Consider the following 18,427-nt stretch of genomic DNA (forward strand, 5'->3'; position numbering starts at 1 on the left):
TCAATACAGACAAACGTAAGGTACTGCTTATTGGAAGTGAAGCTAGGCATAGGTACTCCATGGGTGGGGCAGAACTTGCCAAGAGGGGAGGAAAGAGAAGGAGGAGTTGAAAGAGACCTAGGTGTGTTCGTTAACTCAATGCTCACCATGTGAAAGCAATGTGAACACCGATAAACAAAGCAAACAGGATGCTGGGTTATGTTGCTTTATCAGTTGAGTTCCATTCCAGAAGTCATGCTAAAGTTGTTAAGTGCCCCCATTACACTACATTTGAAGTACTGCATACAGTTCTGGTCATCGTCACATAAGTGAATCATCTACAACCTGGAGACAGGGTAAAATGCAATGAGGCTTATTCCCAGCAGCAGAGGGAACAAAACTATGAGGAATGACTTGATAAACTAGGGGTCATCAGCCTCAAAAAACACCTCAGAATGAACCCAGATGTATACAAGATATTTAATTCAATAATGAAAGCGAACCAAAATGATATTTTTTTTGATAAAAGAGCACAAATATTTCTTTACATTCAGTGATCAACTGGAACGGGCTAATGAGAAAAATGGTTCAGGCCAGGGCTGGGGATTTATTTAAGAAACCCCTAGATAGTGTAACTGGAAAATGATACCGTTGGTATTCTGGAACCTTGGATGAAATAAAATTCCAATAAAAAGGTTTCAAAAATACATTTTCAGTGGTTTTTCAGAATCAAATGTGTTAATCTTACATGCGTACATGTTTTTCGGTAGTGTCCTCAGTATCATAACAAAATATATAAAAAGAACCGTAAATAAATATTTTTGTTTAAACAAAAGTGCTGCAGATAGAGGAATTATAGTAAAGGAGTATCATTGTTTAAAAGTATTAAACTGAAAAAAGAGAATCTTAATCATATTTTCCAAAAAGGGCATTGATGGCAAGAATCTTTTTTTTTAAAAAAAAGCTATAAATTGTAAACTAAAAAGGTAAAGAAAGCTTAACTCAGAGGGCTGAGTTTTCAAGATAAAGAGATGTAACTACAGCCTCTGCTTTCCAGGAAAGACTGCAACGTGAAAGTTATTAGGTGAAGTGAAATAAATATTGAAAGAATGTAGTTACTTTTGAAACGTAGTTACTGTTGTAATGTACAACACAGCAGCCAATTTGCGCAAGTTCCCACACACAGTAACGAGATAATTGACCAGCTAATCTGTTTTAGTGGTGTTGGTTGGGAGATAAATGTTGACCAGGACACTCAAAGTAAAAAAAGATTAAATTAGTAGGTAGACTAAACTTTACAATACTCTAGCCATGGTGGAAGGGATAAGTACTTTCAATCCAAAGAATTGATTTTCAACTTGGAATCAACAGGCCCTCTAGAATCACGGGGCGTGGGGGCAGGGCATAGGGTTGTTAGATTCTGCCAGCCTGGGTTAGACTTGCCTCTCACTGCAAGCACAGAGCCTTGAGAAGTTTTTAAAAAAATCTTACCATCACAGTACACTAACATTTTCTGAAAGAACCTCTCCTTTGGATAACTGATAATGTCTTTTGCAATTTAAGACATGGGATCCCCAAGAGCGTGCAGACATTGGCAGGGAGTCACCTCCCTACACAATGAAGTGTTAAAAGGCACTGATCTAAAAAGGGGCTCTCCCCACTTGCTGTATTTTCTATTAACCGAGAATTTTTTGTACTGGTAATCAAAAGGTATTGATGACCCATGTCTATCTGCAAGAAATTTGTTCATATAACCTAGGCTAATCTTTGAGTGGTTCTCAGCATGTTGAACAACCTTCAGTATCCTTCCCATGTTGGATGCTATCCACCACTCCAGGGCAGTTAAGTAGTTCCTAATTTTCAGTTTGGTGGCTATTCATGCATAAGCCTGGACAGAGTACGTCAATAGGATATTCAACTGTGTGTGTGGGTGAGGGGAAAGAGAGGAGCGCAATCTCAGCTGAACATCCTACCCTCAAATGAGATCCACTGATGCACTTTCCAGCAAAGATCACCACAGCAACCATGTGTCAGAATACTGGCTAATTTAGTTTCAGTCCCCAGGCAAACTCTCTAACCCAAAAACAACAGATGCATTTTGGAGCAAGAAATAACTCCTCTTCATGAACATAAGGGGACAGAAAGCAATTAGAATGCTTTGCTAAGATTTGAAAACTATACCTTATAGTTTAACATGGCATAAGGTTCCTGGCAATATAGGCAAATATGTGTCCCAATCTTGTTCCTTGGACAGTAATTAAATAGGCAGACACACGGGGGCAAACGGATGGTGCAGTGAATAAGACCGTAACTTTCTATCTTTAGAACCTGACTGCAAGTCCAGCCCCAGAATGAAGGGATGAAAAGTTCATTTGGCTGTTGACTAATGGTCTTGTGTGAAATTAGTTTGAGCAGTATCAATCCAAATCCGAGTGGGCATGAACCTACAGCACAAAACTGTCCTTATTTTGACAATCTCACTCAGAGAAATTACTGGATCACTGGTGTGGGAAATGGAAAGTATCACACTGGTATAAGAAATGAATGCTCTTCCTAGGCTGAGGAATACTGCTGCTGTAGAATAAAGGGAACTTCATCCTGATGTGGTTGTGTTATACCTGATCTGAGTGCACTTTAATGCTGACTATTGATTTGTGAAATGGGATTAATTCAGTTCTCCAGTACTAACATTCTTCAACTTGATGAGCATAACAATTAAAAAGAAAAACACACACACAATCGAGAGAGCATTCGCCCTTCTCCTCCACCTACCCAGCGCCCTTGGTACAACTCAGTGGCTAGTTTCAGCCCTCTCAGCTGCAGGCAACGAGTGGCATGGGACAACCCAAGGAAAGGGACAAATGTTTTAAAGTGAAAATCTCACCTCCTCAGGAGGACAGCAGGAGTCTCACCTCCTACAGAGGCAAAAAGTTAGCTGTTAAATGCAACTGCTATCCATTCCAAGCTGTTGCAAATAGCACAAACCAGTTATTCTTTGAAGTCACAAAGCAATTACCTTTCATTTTAAAGAACAAACTTGCATTTATATTTTAAAATTCATAACCCACTTTTTCATGAGTTTGCAGTCCAAATTAATGGATTCACAACAACTTTAACATCGAATTACATAAAAATTACAACACAAGCAGACCTACCGAAACAAAAAAAGTTCTGCTAATATTTACATGTCTGGCTGTGTTTTAAGACATGATTTTGAAGAGGGTTTTGCTTGCAGTAAATTTCAGACATAGTTCCTAGGATGTTATTATACTACCACTAGGTGCCACTATTGCAATTTACAATTGTAGCAATATCATATTTTAAAACACAGACTTCAAACATCTACCGGCAGCCAATTAACAATGCCTAAAGAAATCCAGTAAAGTTTAGTTTCAAGAACGTGCTCTATGGAGCTAAAGTCCAATTAAATCTGAACAACAAAAACACATTCCTGTTGACTAAACTATTCAACACATTTTTCAGGATTATCCATTTGCAATACCTAATATTTGGAATTCTGGATCCAAATTTTACATCATCTTCTCAAACTAATTGAAATTCTACCCTGAATACCAAATATAAACAGGCACCAGAAGAAAAGTGTACACTTGGACAACTCATTTTCAATTCTTTGTTAAACTACTTCAAACTAGCATGATACTTACATGACAGAACCTGCAACTGCAACTAGCATTAAGTTATTTGATTTCAGTCAGCTTGTTATTGCAAATTTCATAAGCATTAGATTTATCATTACTTTTATATAAACCACTACTACTGAGACAGTAGGCTAGCCTCTGACATTTTGACCAGTAAATAATTCAACAATACCTTAATACTGCAAGTATTCACCACACTAGACAAAAAGCTGTCAGTTGTACTATGTTATTTCCAACCAAAATCTTCCATCAGAAGACAAACCAACTTAAACTCTTAAAAAGAACAAGGCCAAGATCAGATTTATTCAGCACTAAATGTTTAAAGTTTTGGCTGTTTTTGAAAATCAGTTTTCTATTCCTTCATACAGACATACTTGTGCAGTGTGGGGTGAGTTAGGTTCATATTCTACAAGAATAAAACATTTTGATTGGGAAACAGAATATGCTACAAGAGCCTATTGAAGCACATCAGCTGTAACTGTGAATCAGGAGGTCCAGTTGTATTTCTAATTTTTTGGTTTCTCTTGATATATGAAATATAATTTTGGATTTCAAATATTATTTACTGAAAATTTTGTTACAAAGGAATTATGCTGCAGTTATACTGAACTACTGTTTTGATGGCAGTACCTGTATTTGGAGTAGTGTAAATGAGCTTCGCTGTCCACTCTGCAATAGGGGGAAAGCACAACTTTTCATATCAGCTATTGCATATCATTAAAAGTATAAAGACAGTTCAGTAGTTGGCTGGGAGTTTTTCCAACTTGAAAAGGTTTTTTTTTTAAAAAAACAGTGGCAGCTGAACTGCAGCTGGTGTAAAGCCATAATGGTGTGAAATGACCTCCTGGAAGTAGTTTCCTATCCAAAGTTGAATCAGACTTATTCCAATTTAACTCCAGCTATACTGCACAGATTGCATCACTCAAAGTGGCATTGGCTTTGCAGTGACACAAAATATGAAATAAAACTGTCCTCCAAGTTAATCAATACTCTATTTCAACTTCAGGTGATTAAAACTACTGTAGGACAAAGGTCAATAAAAATGTCAGTTATAAATTGATCACATTAAATCATAAAATGTAGCGGGGCAGAACAAGAGTCAAAACTGAGATCCTGCCCCATGTATCAATACATCTGAAGGGCAAAACATGTCAATGTTTAGCAACAAAAACCCTGAATATATTTTCAAGTTAATGTATGTGATTTTTTTATTCATTTTCAAATATGTTTACCCCTTAATTACAAGCCCGTTTTGTTTTTCATCTTAAGAGTGAAACAAGGCGTCAATGAGAGATTATAAAGAAAATTTGTGAAAGCTAGAAATCTGAAATAAAAAGAAAATGCTGGAAATGCATAGCAAGTTAGCAAGCATCTGATAGAGAAAGAAAGGTTAACAGTTGAGGTATGACCCTTCATTAGGGCTGGCCAGTTGTGATGGAGATTCATATTCATAAAGTGGCCTTACTTTCTCTTTCAGATTTTGATTAACCTTCTCTGCACTTCCAGCATATTTATTTAAAATATCAAGAACTATTTGAAAGGATTGGCATTAGTTAGCTGGCTTAAACAGCCTTACTATTGCAGTAGTTTGATTAAAGCATTAGTGTGCTGTTAAATCTATAGTTCTGTGTCTCAATGGATCCAACAAAATGTCCATTTGAACCTAAAAGCTAGTAGATGTGAGCAAAGGTAAAGTACAAAGATGACCAATTCTTAACCCACCTGCCATGATGTCATCAAGAGTGTCAGTTAGCGTCTGTGCTGGAGTTGCAACCATTAATCCATCAGGTGCTTGAGCTAAGAGTCCCTGTCCAAGTCCAGCAAGTTGTGCCTGTCCTAACAAAGGCTGGTTCACAATTACTCGCTGTAGATCAGGTACATTAGTGATGGGATAAACAGAACTAGTAAAGTTTGGAGACACGTGTGTTGCTAAAGGTTGGATAGGAACAAACCCCATTTGGGTTGCAGGTGGCTGCTGCTGGCCATCTCTGTGCAAGATGGTGTCCACCTGAGGCAACTTTGAAAAGTCTTCCTCTGGCAGACATTCACCAGTCCCCACCTGAGAGAACAGTCCTCCATGTGGGCATTGCTGCTGTTGTTGCTGGAGCTGAAGTGCCTGCTGTTGACCCTTGGCTTCCAAGTACTCTTTGGTAAACTGCTGCTGAGTTTTCAGCTGCAATTCCCTTTCAACTTTTTGCAGCTCTTTCAAAATCTTTTTCTTCTTCTGGACTTGCTCTTCTCTGCTCTTTTTTAGTTCTTCTATCTTGTCTTTGGTTAAAGTGTCCCCCTGAATCAACTCTAGTGACTTCAACTGTGCCTTCTCAATAGCGTTAATTCTTTGTCCCAGCTCTGTCAGCTTGCCTTCCGTCTCTTCCACAATGCATTCTAAAGGTTGGTACTGGTGGAAGGGCTGGACATCCTGTTCCGCTACCTGCAGGGGACTGGACTTCTGCTTGGATGTACCTAAGCACACGAAAAATGTTTGAAAAAATGCCATGCAAAAATTACTTACCCATGTGAAACCAGTGTAAACTTTTCACCACTTTGTGGCTTTTATTCAGTCTAGCACTGAACATAAACTATTCTACATTTGCTTTGTTCAATCTAATGAAGTATTTGCATTCCAGATATCAGTTTTGCAAGGTTTCTGAAAATATTTGCCATGATTTTTTGTCAGAGAGGAAGAGGGAAAGGAAAAAGTTATTTACATTAAATCATCTCGGCCATAGAATTTCTAGAAAATGCTATGCTTGAATATAGGGCAAAAGTACAAAAATAGCAAGTCGGCTGAGCAACATTAAGACACACTTTTAAAGTAGAATTGCAATAGTATTGTCTTAGAATTGACTATTCCTTGCTGTGTTTGAATGCTATATCTAACACTCTCTCAGCTGTTATAAGCTTATCCGAACTGAACTAAAAGTTGCTCACAGAAATTCTAATGGGTGGCATTCCAGGGCAACTTTTCTGAATCACATTTAGACCGTTTACACTTGGACCATTTCTCCGCCAAGTACTTGAGGTCTGGACTAAATGTTATCATACGGTGCAACTAAAAATTGCTGCCTGAAGACCCTTTGACTGAAACGTTACAATGGTAAAAGTTAAAAATTCCTGATCTATATTTCATTTTGAATTATACAAGGTAAATCACATTAACCCCTGGATAATTACAATAATTATGCATGAGAACAGAAAAGATTTAGGTTTATGGAATATTTTGAGGAAATGTCTGTTGCTCTCTAGCCTTCTTTGAGTTGCACAATCGAAATCATGCATGTATTTTGAATACTGCAACTTCAGTAGGCTGGTGTCACAAGAAAAAATCTGGAAGAGATGCTAATAAACTTCAAATACGCAAATATTTGAGGTTTTCGAATTAAATTTTCATAAGACTATAGCCTGTTGTGGTACTGACCAGGAAAGGACCAGGCTTAATTTCTAGTCTTTACGGAGTTAGATGATTTTAGCTAGAGCGGCAGAGGCACTACACATGGCCTGAGGACCCGGGCTGGGAAAGGGGGGGAAAAAAAAAAAACAGGCAAGAATTGCCATTCCTGACCATTATCCAGTGCTGGGAAGCGCACATGTATGAACATCAGGCATGGACAGTATTAAGCTCATCTTTGATGCCCCTCACAAGTGAGCAGCATGTTGACACTTGTATCGAGGCTCACATTGAGAATGGCTACTTGGGCAAGATAGCAGAGGGAATCTGATCGCCATGAAACTATAAACTCAGAATGAACCATCCTCTTCAGGAGAGGCAGAAAATGGATTTATTAACTATTTCCAGATGAGACACAATAAAAAAAGTGTATATACTTTAAAATCTTCATCTTTGCAAGGTACGCACTCAAACTGTGCGTCAATATATTGGGCTTTGATTTTGGGGGCGGGGGGGGGGGGGGGGGGGGAGGGGGGAGGGTAATGCACGAGCAGTGTCATCTACATAATAATAGCCTAAAAACAAGCAAATATTTTACAAAAGGCAAACCAAAAAAAAATTCCCAATAAGGCTATTGAAGCTTCAGTGTTGCCTCCACAAACTTAAAAACCATAGAAATATCGGTCTGTTCTAAATTAAAAACAATTAACTCGCTAATCTAATATGTTCGTACAGAAAGAAATCCTCAAATTTTTTAAACCTGAATTATTCCACAAAGTTTTAATCACTGCAAAAGCATAAAGTAAGAAAGCTCACAAAATTCAGTTGCCTGAAAAAAAGATTCAATTTTTTTTGTTTTAAAGTATCTGTTTGTAAACAAAGATGCTCATTGTCTATTTATATTGGGTCTGTAAGACTTAGTGCCATCCCTGTGTGGCCAATTGACAGCTAGCTAGCCTAAATGACCCAAAGTGAGCAGATTTCCAGCATCTGCAGTATTTTGCTTTTTAAAAAAAATTATGGCAGTGCTCTAGTTTACAAAAACATTCAGATTAACTTATTAAAGAGACACCATCTTCATGCAAAAGCATTTGGTAAATCTTTTTGTTCAATTGTGCAAAGAACACTGCGTCATTTGTCACAACACTGCATACAATGAGATGACAATTTTACCAAGATTTACATTATGCTGTGTTTACATAAATGACAAAAAAGATTGGCACACAATTTTTCATGAAGACAACATCCCTTCAACTGCGATACAGAATGGATTTGAATTGGAATCCTCTTAGGGATCCTTTAATTTTGGAGCAAAGCTGTTTTTTCACAATGAAAACTGGATGTTTCAAACAAAAACAAATGAATATTCTAAATCTAAAATGAGGTACTTGACATACTGGATAGTCCAGTGTTGAGAAGCTGGGTACTAATCCACTGTAATGCCTTAATCTCTCCAACAATGCTATTCATTTTATCAATATAATTCCCAAGCTACTCTTTCAGAATTAACTGCTCTTATGTAAAACTGGTAAGTAATGGGACATGCCGTATGAATAATTGTTGACAAGTGATATCTTTAGAATCAATTGTTAATAGTTAAAACATTGTTTGCTCAGTCAAAACAAAAATTTAATGCTAATTATGTAATAACCTAAAATGTATTAAAAAGGTAATACATTTTAGTAACTTTAAAATTAAACGTGAGCAAGCGATTTAACAATTTCATAAAAACAGGAGAGCTCATTTCTACAACATTGCAATGTTTTAAAATTTAAATACTTCGTATTATGACATGCGCCTACATATTATGCATCTAAAAACCGCTATGAAAAATATTCACGCAAAGAGACACAATTAAATTAACAGCATGTTATTCACAATATATGAACTTTTATGTGATCAGTATATTAATTTGCTAAACTTATAAAGCTGGATTTGCTAGGTACCATATAGATTGTTTTAGCTAAATTTATTTTAGAACCCAAGTCAGAGTGATCGACTCCTGCAAGAAAACTAGATAAACATTTTGACTAAGAACCGGGTGATAATACTCATGTATTCCACCATATAAAACTGGAAACGCTAACTTATTATTAAGAGGGTATTTTTTCATCAGTTTGTGTATTGAACATCTTAAAATCCAACTGTAAAAAGCTGCTTTTATACTGCTGTACCACCACAATATTTCTGTCAGTCCCAGAACACAGATCTCGTGCAACAGATGGCAACCCCAAAGTAAACCTGCTGGAATTGCTACGCCCAGTGTTTTTTTTCTTAAAAAGTTGGTCCTCCTGGCCAGTTTACTTTGGGGTTGTCACACCTCTGGAAATGGCAGCACTAACAACAGTACAGCAAGGTGAAAGTAGCTAAAGAGTGTTTGGGACCCAAGTCTCAAAATGTAATTGATATGGATGGATATGCTTTAACCAGAAACCATGATGCACTTTATTAAATTATATGGAAGTGGTGTTATTGCTAAGTAGTCCAGTCTAACCAACTTTTAAATCCCCTCAGAAGGCCCTAATAAAATATTTCAATTATTGGGGAATTTTTATAATATAAATGGGATATATAAATTTTTGGTATCACAACAGTTAACTGTATTCCCACACCATTAACCATTCTAGTTTAAAATTGGGTGTTTTGCAGAGAAGGAAGCTGTACGCCTCATCCTGTTAACAGATGTTAAAACAGTCAGCGTCAAATGGCGATTCTGGTTGACTCAGTCCTAGCAGACACTAGTAAACGAATTACATATCCTGTACATTAAAAAAAGTTAACAGTAAGCTAGACGAAGTAGTGCACTACAGTGCAGCCTCAATTATCTTTGCACAAATTATGAGAATTTTCGTGGCAGTCAGGGCTGCCAGCATTGGTTTCACCTTCCAGAAAAAAAAGTTGACAATATAACTCGGCAACAGTGGTCCTCCTGCTATTAAAGTCAGCAGACGCTGCAGCAGCTGATCTCCAGACTCGCCCACGCATCTGCTTACAATTCCAGCTGCTGCACTTGCCCAAGATCCGAGAGTTTGTTCAAAAATGCTCTATATACCAGCTACAGGAGCAAGCACTTAAGGCAGCATGGAGCCACCTTGAACAATCCCATCAGATGATCTACTGAGATCAGTGTTGTGAGACCACCAATGGAATTGCTGAAAGGGAGTGCACAGTGCCTTCAGCCCTCACTTCTATTGCTGAGGAGCCCCTGGTTGGGATGTGGAGAAGGGTAGCTGTCGTTGGAGTCCAACAGACAGGAAGTGCTCATTTTTCTCTCCCTTACCTCAAAAAACACTGCTGTAAAATGGTCTTGTATCTGGTCTTATATACTTAAAAACATTCTTAGGAACATGCCTTTCCCCATGCTTGAGAGTTGATTTAAACTATACAGGATTATTTGAGTCCTAGAAATACTAAGAAATTTCCATTTTTTTTGGTGGCTGGGTGCCTTTACATATACTGAAATCCATCACTAGGATTACCCCTCTAAACCATGCAACTAAGAAATCCACTCAGGCAGAGTTTCCGTATGCATGATATGGCTGAGTACTCTCCCTATAGGGGCACATCACATTTACCTAAATGCAGAGAGCTATGGCAGATGTTTGGCACGAGCCTAGAGACCCTCCCCATCTTTCCTCTTAGCCTAGACATTTCACAGGAGTTTAACTACACATCTTACTAGTACAGAGCATGGTAAGTTTCTCACTGCCTGTCAAGTTAGTAAAAAAGTGTCCAGTTAGGGCACTGTCTTGCAGTTATCTGAAGCTGAATGAACTGAATCCCTGCCCTCATCAACAGGTCTCTCAGTAACCAAGCTTGCTGGTCAAGCATCAGCAGTGCCAAATGCAAACCCATGTTACTTAGGTATCGGTTTACCAGGTTAGTCATGGAAGGTTGACTCCTTCCCATTTTTTCCATCATGAGTATCATCATCTTGAAGCCAAAGACATCCTACTTATCTTTCCTTACAGCCCTCCCAAGAAGGATTGTCTTTGGTGGATCACTACCTGACAGGCACAGGTTTGAGCTCTCCCTAAAAGAACAGCAGATACGAGGAACTCTTCAGAAGCAGCTTGGTGAACAGCAAAACTGACCGTGAAATGTGATTGCAATGCCATTACTTTCCTGATCATAGCATGAACATCATACCTCAGTTGGAGGTGCGGAGATTCAATGATAATTGCTGGCCTCTCTGCCACCTAATCATAGTAGGTATGAAGCTTGGGATTTCATATCTGTCTTCCATGCAACATTTCTCATCAGCAGTCAACAATAGAAAATTAAATGTAATGAAATGTTCCAAAGCACTTCACAGGTGGCCGTGACAAAATGGATACCAAGCCAAGAAGATGGAGGCGACTAAAAGTTAGTTTGAAGAGATGGATTGTGAGACAGTTGTTAAAAATGGAGAGGTCTCAGTTTCCTCCTTAGCCTCAGATGTCGGCTTTCAGTGTGGTGGAAGGAACTATGTAGGAGAGCTGGCAACATACCTACCACCTTGATGCTGTAGGCATCTAAATCCAATACTATGTACCAGGCTTACTCATCACCAACTGCTCAATCTAGGTCTTCATTTGGCAGCTTTGCAAAGAGACCTAAGGTGCTGAATGTAGGCCAGAGCCTCCTCCGTGCAACTATCCCCTTTTTGCCGCAAACCCACCCCACAGCTCAGTCCTGGATCTCTCACGTGGACCAAAGGAAACTCTTCCTTTACATGCGTAGGGGTTTGAAAGCAACAAGGGATCTTTTTGGACACACCTCTTATACACCCACTAGCTTGATTTGCATTGAGATTTTGACGTCATTAAAAATTAGACCAAACCACCGTAGTTCCTTCTCAACACAGTCCAAAGAACTGAATCCAAACTAAAGTTAGCATCTATCAGAGCCCCAGTACTGATAGCAAAGAGCAAGTGGGACAGTCACCTCAAGGTCCTAACAGTGCTCCTAGAGACATCCAACATCATAGTGCACTGGTTAACCCATTGTTCAACATGGTGAGTAAAGCACACTGTATCCCCAGGTAAATCTACCAACACTAAGAGATCATAGTCATAAAAAGCAATCTGAATTCTTTCAGAAATGCCTGGAAGACACTTTGACACATCTCGTCATCTTACAAAACATTGAAGACGATACTGCATGAGATGGGTGATAGTGAATATACTTGTCTCACTCCTCTTACAAGAGGAGGAAGTTCAGGGAGTCTCCTAACTACCCTTATATGAATCTTGGACTTGGAGTATACATCCTGGATCAAATTCAAGATCCAGTCATGTACTCCCATAGCTTCCAACTTCTTCATGGGGGCTGCATGAGGCACTAGGTTACAAGCCTTATGATGATCTCTGAATGCAGTATTAGCGCGTTTCCTCACAGTCTTACAATATTCTGTGATCTTATGTGAAGCCACAAACTACACTACATATTCCTCACAAGACTGCTCTATTTTCATTACTCCATGGGCCTCCCAAGCAGCCGATATACATGCTGTGATGACCCAAAAAAACATTTTAAGAGCCATACGTAACAGCAAGATTCTACAGTAGTTTTTGGTCTCACTCGGAACCCCCTTCTTGTAGATAGAAACCATAAATGCATTCTGAAATAGCAACAGTATGCCTTCCTCAAACAAAATGTATACCGCCCTATTCCCTCATCTCAAAAAGGTAGCTGCAAGATAAGTTGGCAGTTTCGAACACTGACCTACAAGACCATTAAAATTTTCGTCCCCACCAGCCCGCTTTTAGGAATTAGGCATGAAATCTATCCAAACCTGTCATCCTACTGTTAGCCAGGTGACAGTCCATGAAAAGTCCATGAAACCGTTATAGTAGGCAGAAAATCTTACTTTCAAGGGACACAGATAGCATTCGAACTCCTTTAGTTACTTAAAACATGGATCTTAAATAAATCAAGCAAAAAAAATGACAAATTGCAAAACTAAACTTGCTTCATATGAAACCACGTGCATAATTTGTAAGAACAAATGGAGTTGTTAGATACAAGTTTTATTTCCTACATATTCCTTCATGCTTCCTTCATTGTGGTTTCTTTGAGACTCGGGCCCCTAAGGGGTGGGAATTGGGAAGGAAACTATACATTTATAATCCATAGGAAAACACATTAACTTCCTCCCTCAACCAATAAAAACGAACAAAAAAAACACTCACCTTTATTAATGACAGAAAGCGTAGCTCCAACATTCGCTGGAGACTGGTCAGGTTCCTGGGGTGGAACGACCATGGCAAGTGCTTGCACTGGCACCCTGGGAGCCTGAAAAAAAGTTCAATTGCATATTTACATATAATTACATAGAATGTATTGCACAGAAACAGGCCATTCAGCCCAACAGGTCGATGCTGGTGTTTATGCTCCAGGTGAGCCTCCTCCCTCACTACTTTATCTAACCCTATCAGCATATTCTTCTATTCCTTTCTCCCTCGTGTTTATATAGCTTCCCCTTAAATGCATCTATGCTAGTCGCATCAACAACTACTTGTGGTAGGAAGTTCTACATTCTAACCACTCTCTGGGTAAAGAAGTTTCTCCTGAATTCCTTTTTGGATTTGTTAGTGACTAGCTTATATTTATTTATGGCCCCTAGTTCTGGTCTCCCACGCAAGTGGAAACATCTTCTCTACGTCTACCCTATCAATCCCTTTCATAATCTTGAAGACCTCTATCGGATCACCACTCAGTCTTCTCTTTTCTAGAGAAAAGAGCCCCAGCCTACTCATTATTTGCTGATAGGTATAACCTCTCTGTTCTGGTATCATCCTAGTAAATCTTTTTTACACCTTCTCCAGTGCCTCGATATCCTTTTTATAATATGTAGACCAGAACTGTTCACAGTATTCCAATTGTGGTCTAACCAAGGTTCTCTACAAGTTTAACATAACTTCTCTGCTTTTCAATTCTATCCCTCTAGAAATGAACCCCGGGGCTTGGTTTGCTTTCTTTATGGCCTTATTAACCCGTGTCGCTACTTTTAGTGATGTGTATCTGTACCCCTAGATCGCTCTGCTCCTCTACTCCATTTAGAGTATTATTTTCCAAGGACTATGTGGCCTCCTTATTCTTCCCACCAAAATGTAATGCTTCACACTTATCGATATTGAAATTCATTTGCCAATTACACACCCATTCTGCAAATTTATCATCTTCCTGGGTTTTGACGCAGTCCTCCTCAGTATTAACTACACCCCCCCTCAAGTTGGTATCATCCACAAATTTTGAAATTGTACTTCCGATTCCCAAGTCCAAATCGTTTATGTAAATGGTGAACAATAGTGGTCCCCGCACTGATCCTTGTGGACCACCACTTCCCACCTTTTGCCATAACAGAGCAACAGTCATATAAATTTATAATCTTGTCCACGACTGACATCTAACTTCAGATGCAATTCAGACTATTCAAAGCAAGATTTTAATCCGAATTTTTTATAGTTGAATTCTTCACCAAAGCTTAAATCTTGATCACCAGATAGCGAAAGTATTCTGTTTAACCACCCTAACCTGAAATCTGAGGTGTTTAATTCCAGTTTCAATTTACTAATTTCAATACCAATTTAACTTTTTCACAGTTACAAAGAATGTGTCCCACGTGATTAGGAGCACCAATTTCACAGTTTGCAAGCAGTTGAACCTCAAAAATTTGGCATTAAAAGCTCCCATTCAGTCACAATTCAATATCTCGTTATTTATTTTTCTTGGTTGAAAGTTCTCTTTTTGTGCCTTGTTGTTCACTGAAGCCAGTTTGTGTTGTTATTCATTGTATTGAAGTTGTATGTTCACTTCAATTCTCTGATCTGTAACTCTAAGATCACAGTCCCACTGGGAATAATCCACATGACTAGTTCAAACTTGTTCACTTGGTCGACAAAAGTTGGTGGTGTAAAGGGCTGGTGAGTTCTCGTGTGCTTGGATGGGCACTGCCTCATGAAAATCTTTCCTGTCTGCGAGCGAGGGAGAAGGTGGTCAAGCTTTGTTCCGATGGTGGAGGCAATCAGTTGCTGAACATCCCTGAACATGTTAAGAGCTTCCTTCTGACTACCTTGGCCCTAGCCCCTCGAATCGATGTCTCATCTGAGTGGATATCACCCCTTGGCTTCGGGACTCACAACTCAGGATCTTCTGATTCTACAGCTCCTTGCCAGGTATGTCCAGGCTAAGGCCTTCCCAAAAGGTGAAAAATTGTGCAGTATGTAGCTGGCCAATTATTTTTGCCACCTTCTCTGGTGCATACTGCAGGATACCCCCTGACCTGTCCAGGCAAATGAAGCAGCCTCTCCACCACCTGCCTGGGCACAAATGTAACATTCCTCTGCTGCACTGTATGTCACTCAGAACGTTGTCAGTAGCCATCGCATCAGGCCTCGTCCCCCAGGATTCAACCATTCATTAGCCTATCCTCTCCGAGTAACTGTGCTGGCTGAATGGCAAGGATAACGGCATTTTGGCAGCCCCCCGCAAGATGCGCGTTGACGTGCAGCATCCGTTGGTGCACACCAGCAATCTACATTTTAAGGGAGTAAAAGCCCTTCATGTTGATGTAAGTGACAGGGTTTCAATGTAGCGCTTTTAGCACTACGCAGGTTCTGTCAACTGCCCCTGGGGAAGCCAGCAAGCCTGTGGAGCTGTATGGCCCTGTCTCTTTGCCTCGCATGGGACATGCCACAGGTGATAAATTCTGGTGCTCTGTAGAACAGGCATCTGTCATCTGGTGAATGCAGGCCCTTACAGCTCGTAGATCGCCCCCCGCCCCCGTGGCTGATTGGACGATTCCCGAGCTGTAGAAGCTCAGGACCTTGGCAGCTTTCATCTCAACAGATAACACCCTGCAGGGAGTAGACTGTGGCTTCCGGTCACCCTGCAGAATTTTACACAGATGGCTTCCTTTGTGAAACACAGCTCCTCCATCAGGTCCTGGTACGACATGTCTGTACACTCTCTGGGGCGGGGGTAAAAATCTCGAGTTCAGAGACTTTGGTTAAGTTTACTGTAGGTCTCTGTATTGCTGAGGAAAAAATATTGCTGTAAAACTGCAGATATAAAGCTACGAAGTTTGAGACCTCTTCCAAGGCTAAAACTGCTCAATTACAAATCCATCAGGTGCCTTCGGCTCCTGCTGCGCCTACATTTTTAGGCGTAAACATACGGAAATGCAGGAAACTCACGTAAGCTACTCTCTTGCATGGGGGACAGAGCTATGTAAATGAGCCACAGAGGGTTTCAGCAGATGCATTTTGGTAATAGTGCAAACAATAGAGAAATTTTGCACTTAATGTTTCAGCGTAAAACTGGTATAAAAGAGTTAACCACCTTAAAAAAATGGCACATCGCCACTCTTATGCTGAAAAGTTCCCAGAAATTCCGGGCCTCAAATAGCCCTTGCCTTGTAGACGATCGCACTGTTTTTACTTCCATTTTCTACCTCCTTGGAGACTTGCCTCTTCAGCTACCCCTGTAGTAGGTTAGCCTACAAAGTCACTACAAAAACTAACCGAACCAGAAGTTGCTACTTCAAACACAACTCCAGAAGCAATCACGCCAAAGCAATCTGAACCTAAATTGGTCACTGCACTGGTCTTCTAAAATTAAGAACATATATACTGGCTACAAGATTGGACCAAAGCAATTTTACACCTCTACTTTGTAGTTTGAGCAAGATCTGGATATTGAAGAGCTACACAATAAATTCTAATTTTGCTGTTGTACATGTCTAATCCTGGTTGAAACTTGATTGCAGACCGCATTTACTCTGGAGACTTTATACCAATATCCCCGATAGAATTTTCAAAGTCTCAACTATAAACTTTCCAATATTAAGAAATGTAAATAAAAACCTACAAGATAAGAGTTTCACTCTTGTTCCAAGTGCGCCTATTACAATTTGTGATTTCCCAAATCATGCAATTTTGTTCCAAGCGGACATTAGTTTTGTAAATGAGGCAGTTTAAACTTATTGTAGTCTAGAACATGTAGCAAGTTAGAATGAACTGCAAGCTTACATAGAAACAGCTATAATCAGCAGAAAAATTCAAACTTTGATAACAATGGCCTGACTGCACCCCACAAGATTACCACGTTTAACTAAGTTTTCTTTCTTCGTTTTGCATTTTTATTAGTGTCTGTTCACAACTGGGTTAAAAAGCAGATGGTCAGAAGCAGTTCCATGAACTTATGCAGCTTTAATATCGGTCTGAACATAAAAGTTAGTGGCTTAAATTTTACAGTGGGTGCAGTAAGTTGAAAATAATTTGTAACCTCACCTGAGACTGGTCATGCGAAGGTGGTGTGAGCTGAGCAACATCTGGTCCTGGTACAGGGAGGATGTTATTTGGGTAGTCTAACAAGTACGAAACTACATTTGTATGCCCCCCTTTGGCAGCTTCTATGAGCATAGTGGAGCCATCCTGAAAAACATATTGAAGATCAGCCAACTTTTCACCTTTTTCATAAAAGGAATTTTGTAAATAATATTTGTTACATCAGAATGCTGTACAGTCTTACAAAATGGACCTTGTAAAGCACATTTTCAATACCTTTAATCGATGTGTAGGGTCTGCCCCATGTGCCAAAAGGAGTTCAACAACAGCAAGGTGTCCTCCAGCACATGCTAAAGACACAACTGTATGATCATTGTTAGCTGTAGCCCTGTTCACATTTGCTCCTGAAAAAGCAAAGTTAAAGCCTAGTTAGTGTGAAGCAAATATGCTGTGACCATATGTGCAATCTGTAGATTGCTTTGCATCAATTCCAATATTACCATCAATGCAAATCAGTTGGAGTGCAATAACTTGAGAATCACAAGATATTCTCCTAAAACCACTTATAATAAAAAAAATATTTTCCTAGTGTTTTTTTATTCATTCATGGGATGTGGGCGTAGCTGGCGAGGCCAACATTTATTGCCCATCCCTAATTGCCCTTGAGAAGGTGGTGGTGAGTCGCCTTCTTGAATCGCTGCAGTCCACGCGGTGAGGGTTCTCCCACAGTGCTGTTAGGAAGGGAGTTCCAGGATTTTGACCCAGTGACAATGAAGGAACGGCGATATATTTCCAAGTCGGGATGGTGTGAGACTTGGAGGGGAACATGCAGGTGGTGTTGTTCCCACGTACCAGCTGCTCTTGTCCTTCTAGGTGGTAGAGGTCACGGGTTTGGGAGGTGCTGTCGAAGAAGCCTTGGCGAGTTGCTGCAGTGCATCCTGTAGATGGTACACACTGCAGCCACTGTGCGCCGGTGGTGAAGGGAGTGAATGTTTAGGGTGGTGGATGGGGTGCCAATCAAGCGGGCTGCTTTGTCCTGGATGGTGTCGAGCTTCTTCAGTGTTGTTGAAGCTGCACTCGTCCAGGCAAGTGGAGAGTATTCCATCACACTCCTGACTTGTGCCTTGTAG

At 39.8% G+C, this 18,427-nt stretch overlaps 1 protein-coding gene across 10 annotated transcripts in view; it reads right to left on the reverse strand.

Moving 5' to 3' along the window:
* ankhd1 (ankyrin repeat and KH domain containing 1) overlaps positions 1-18,427 on the reverse strand; it is a 160,156-nt gene that overhangs the window by 59,392 nt on the left and 82,337 nt on the right. For 9 of the 10 annotated variants that reach the window (XM_067996302.1, XM_067996301.1, XM_067996300.1 and 6 more), the window contains 4 exons: positions 17,574-17,701; positions 17,301-17,444; positions 13,200-13,302; positions 5,361-6,101 (listed from right to left, as the gene is read on the reverse strand). In XM_067996302.1, coding sequence (XP_067852403.1) covers positions 5,361-6,101; positions 13,200-13,302; positions 17,301-17,444; positions 17,574-17,701 — 1,116 coding nt within the window. The remainder of the gene's footprint in view (positions 1-5,360; positions 6,102-13,199; positions 13,303-17,300; positions 17,445-17,573; positions 17,702-18,427) is intronic. The other variant, XM_067996304.1, reaches the window with a different exon arrangement.

This window comes from Heptranchias perlo, chromosome 14, assembly GCF_035084215.1.
Source record: "Heptranchias perlo isolate sHepPer1 chromosome 14, sHepPer1.hap1, whole genome shotgun sequence".
Taxonomy (NCBI): Eukaryota; Metazoa; Chordata; class Chondrichthyes; order Hexanchiformes; family Hexanchidae; genus Heptranchias; species Heptranchias perlo.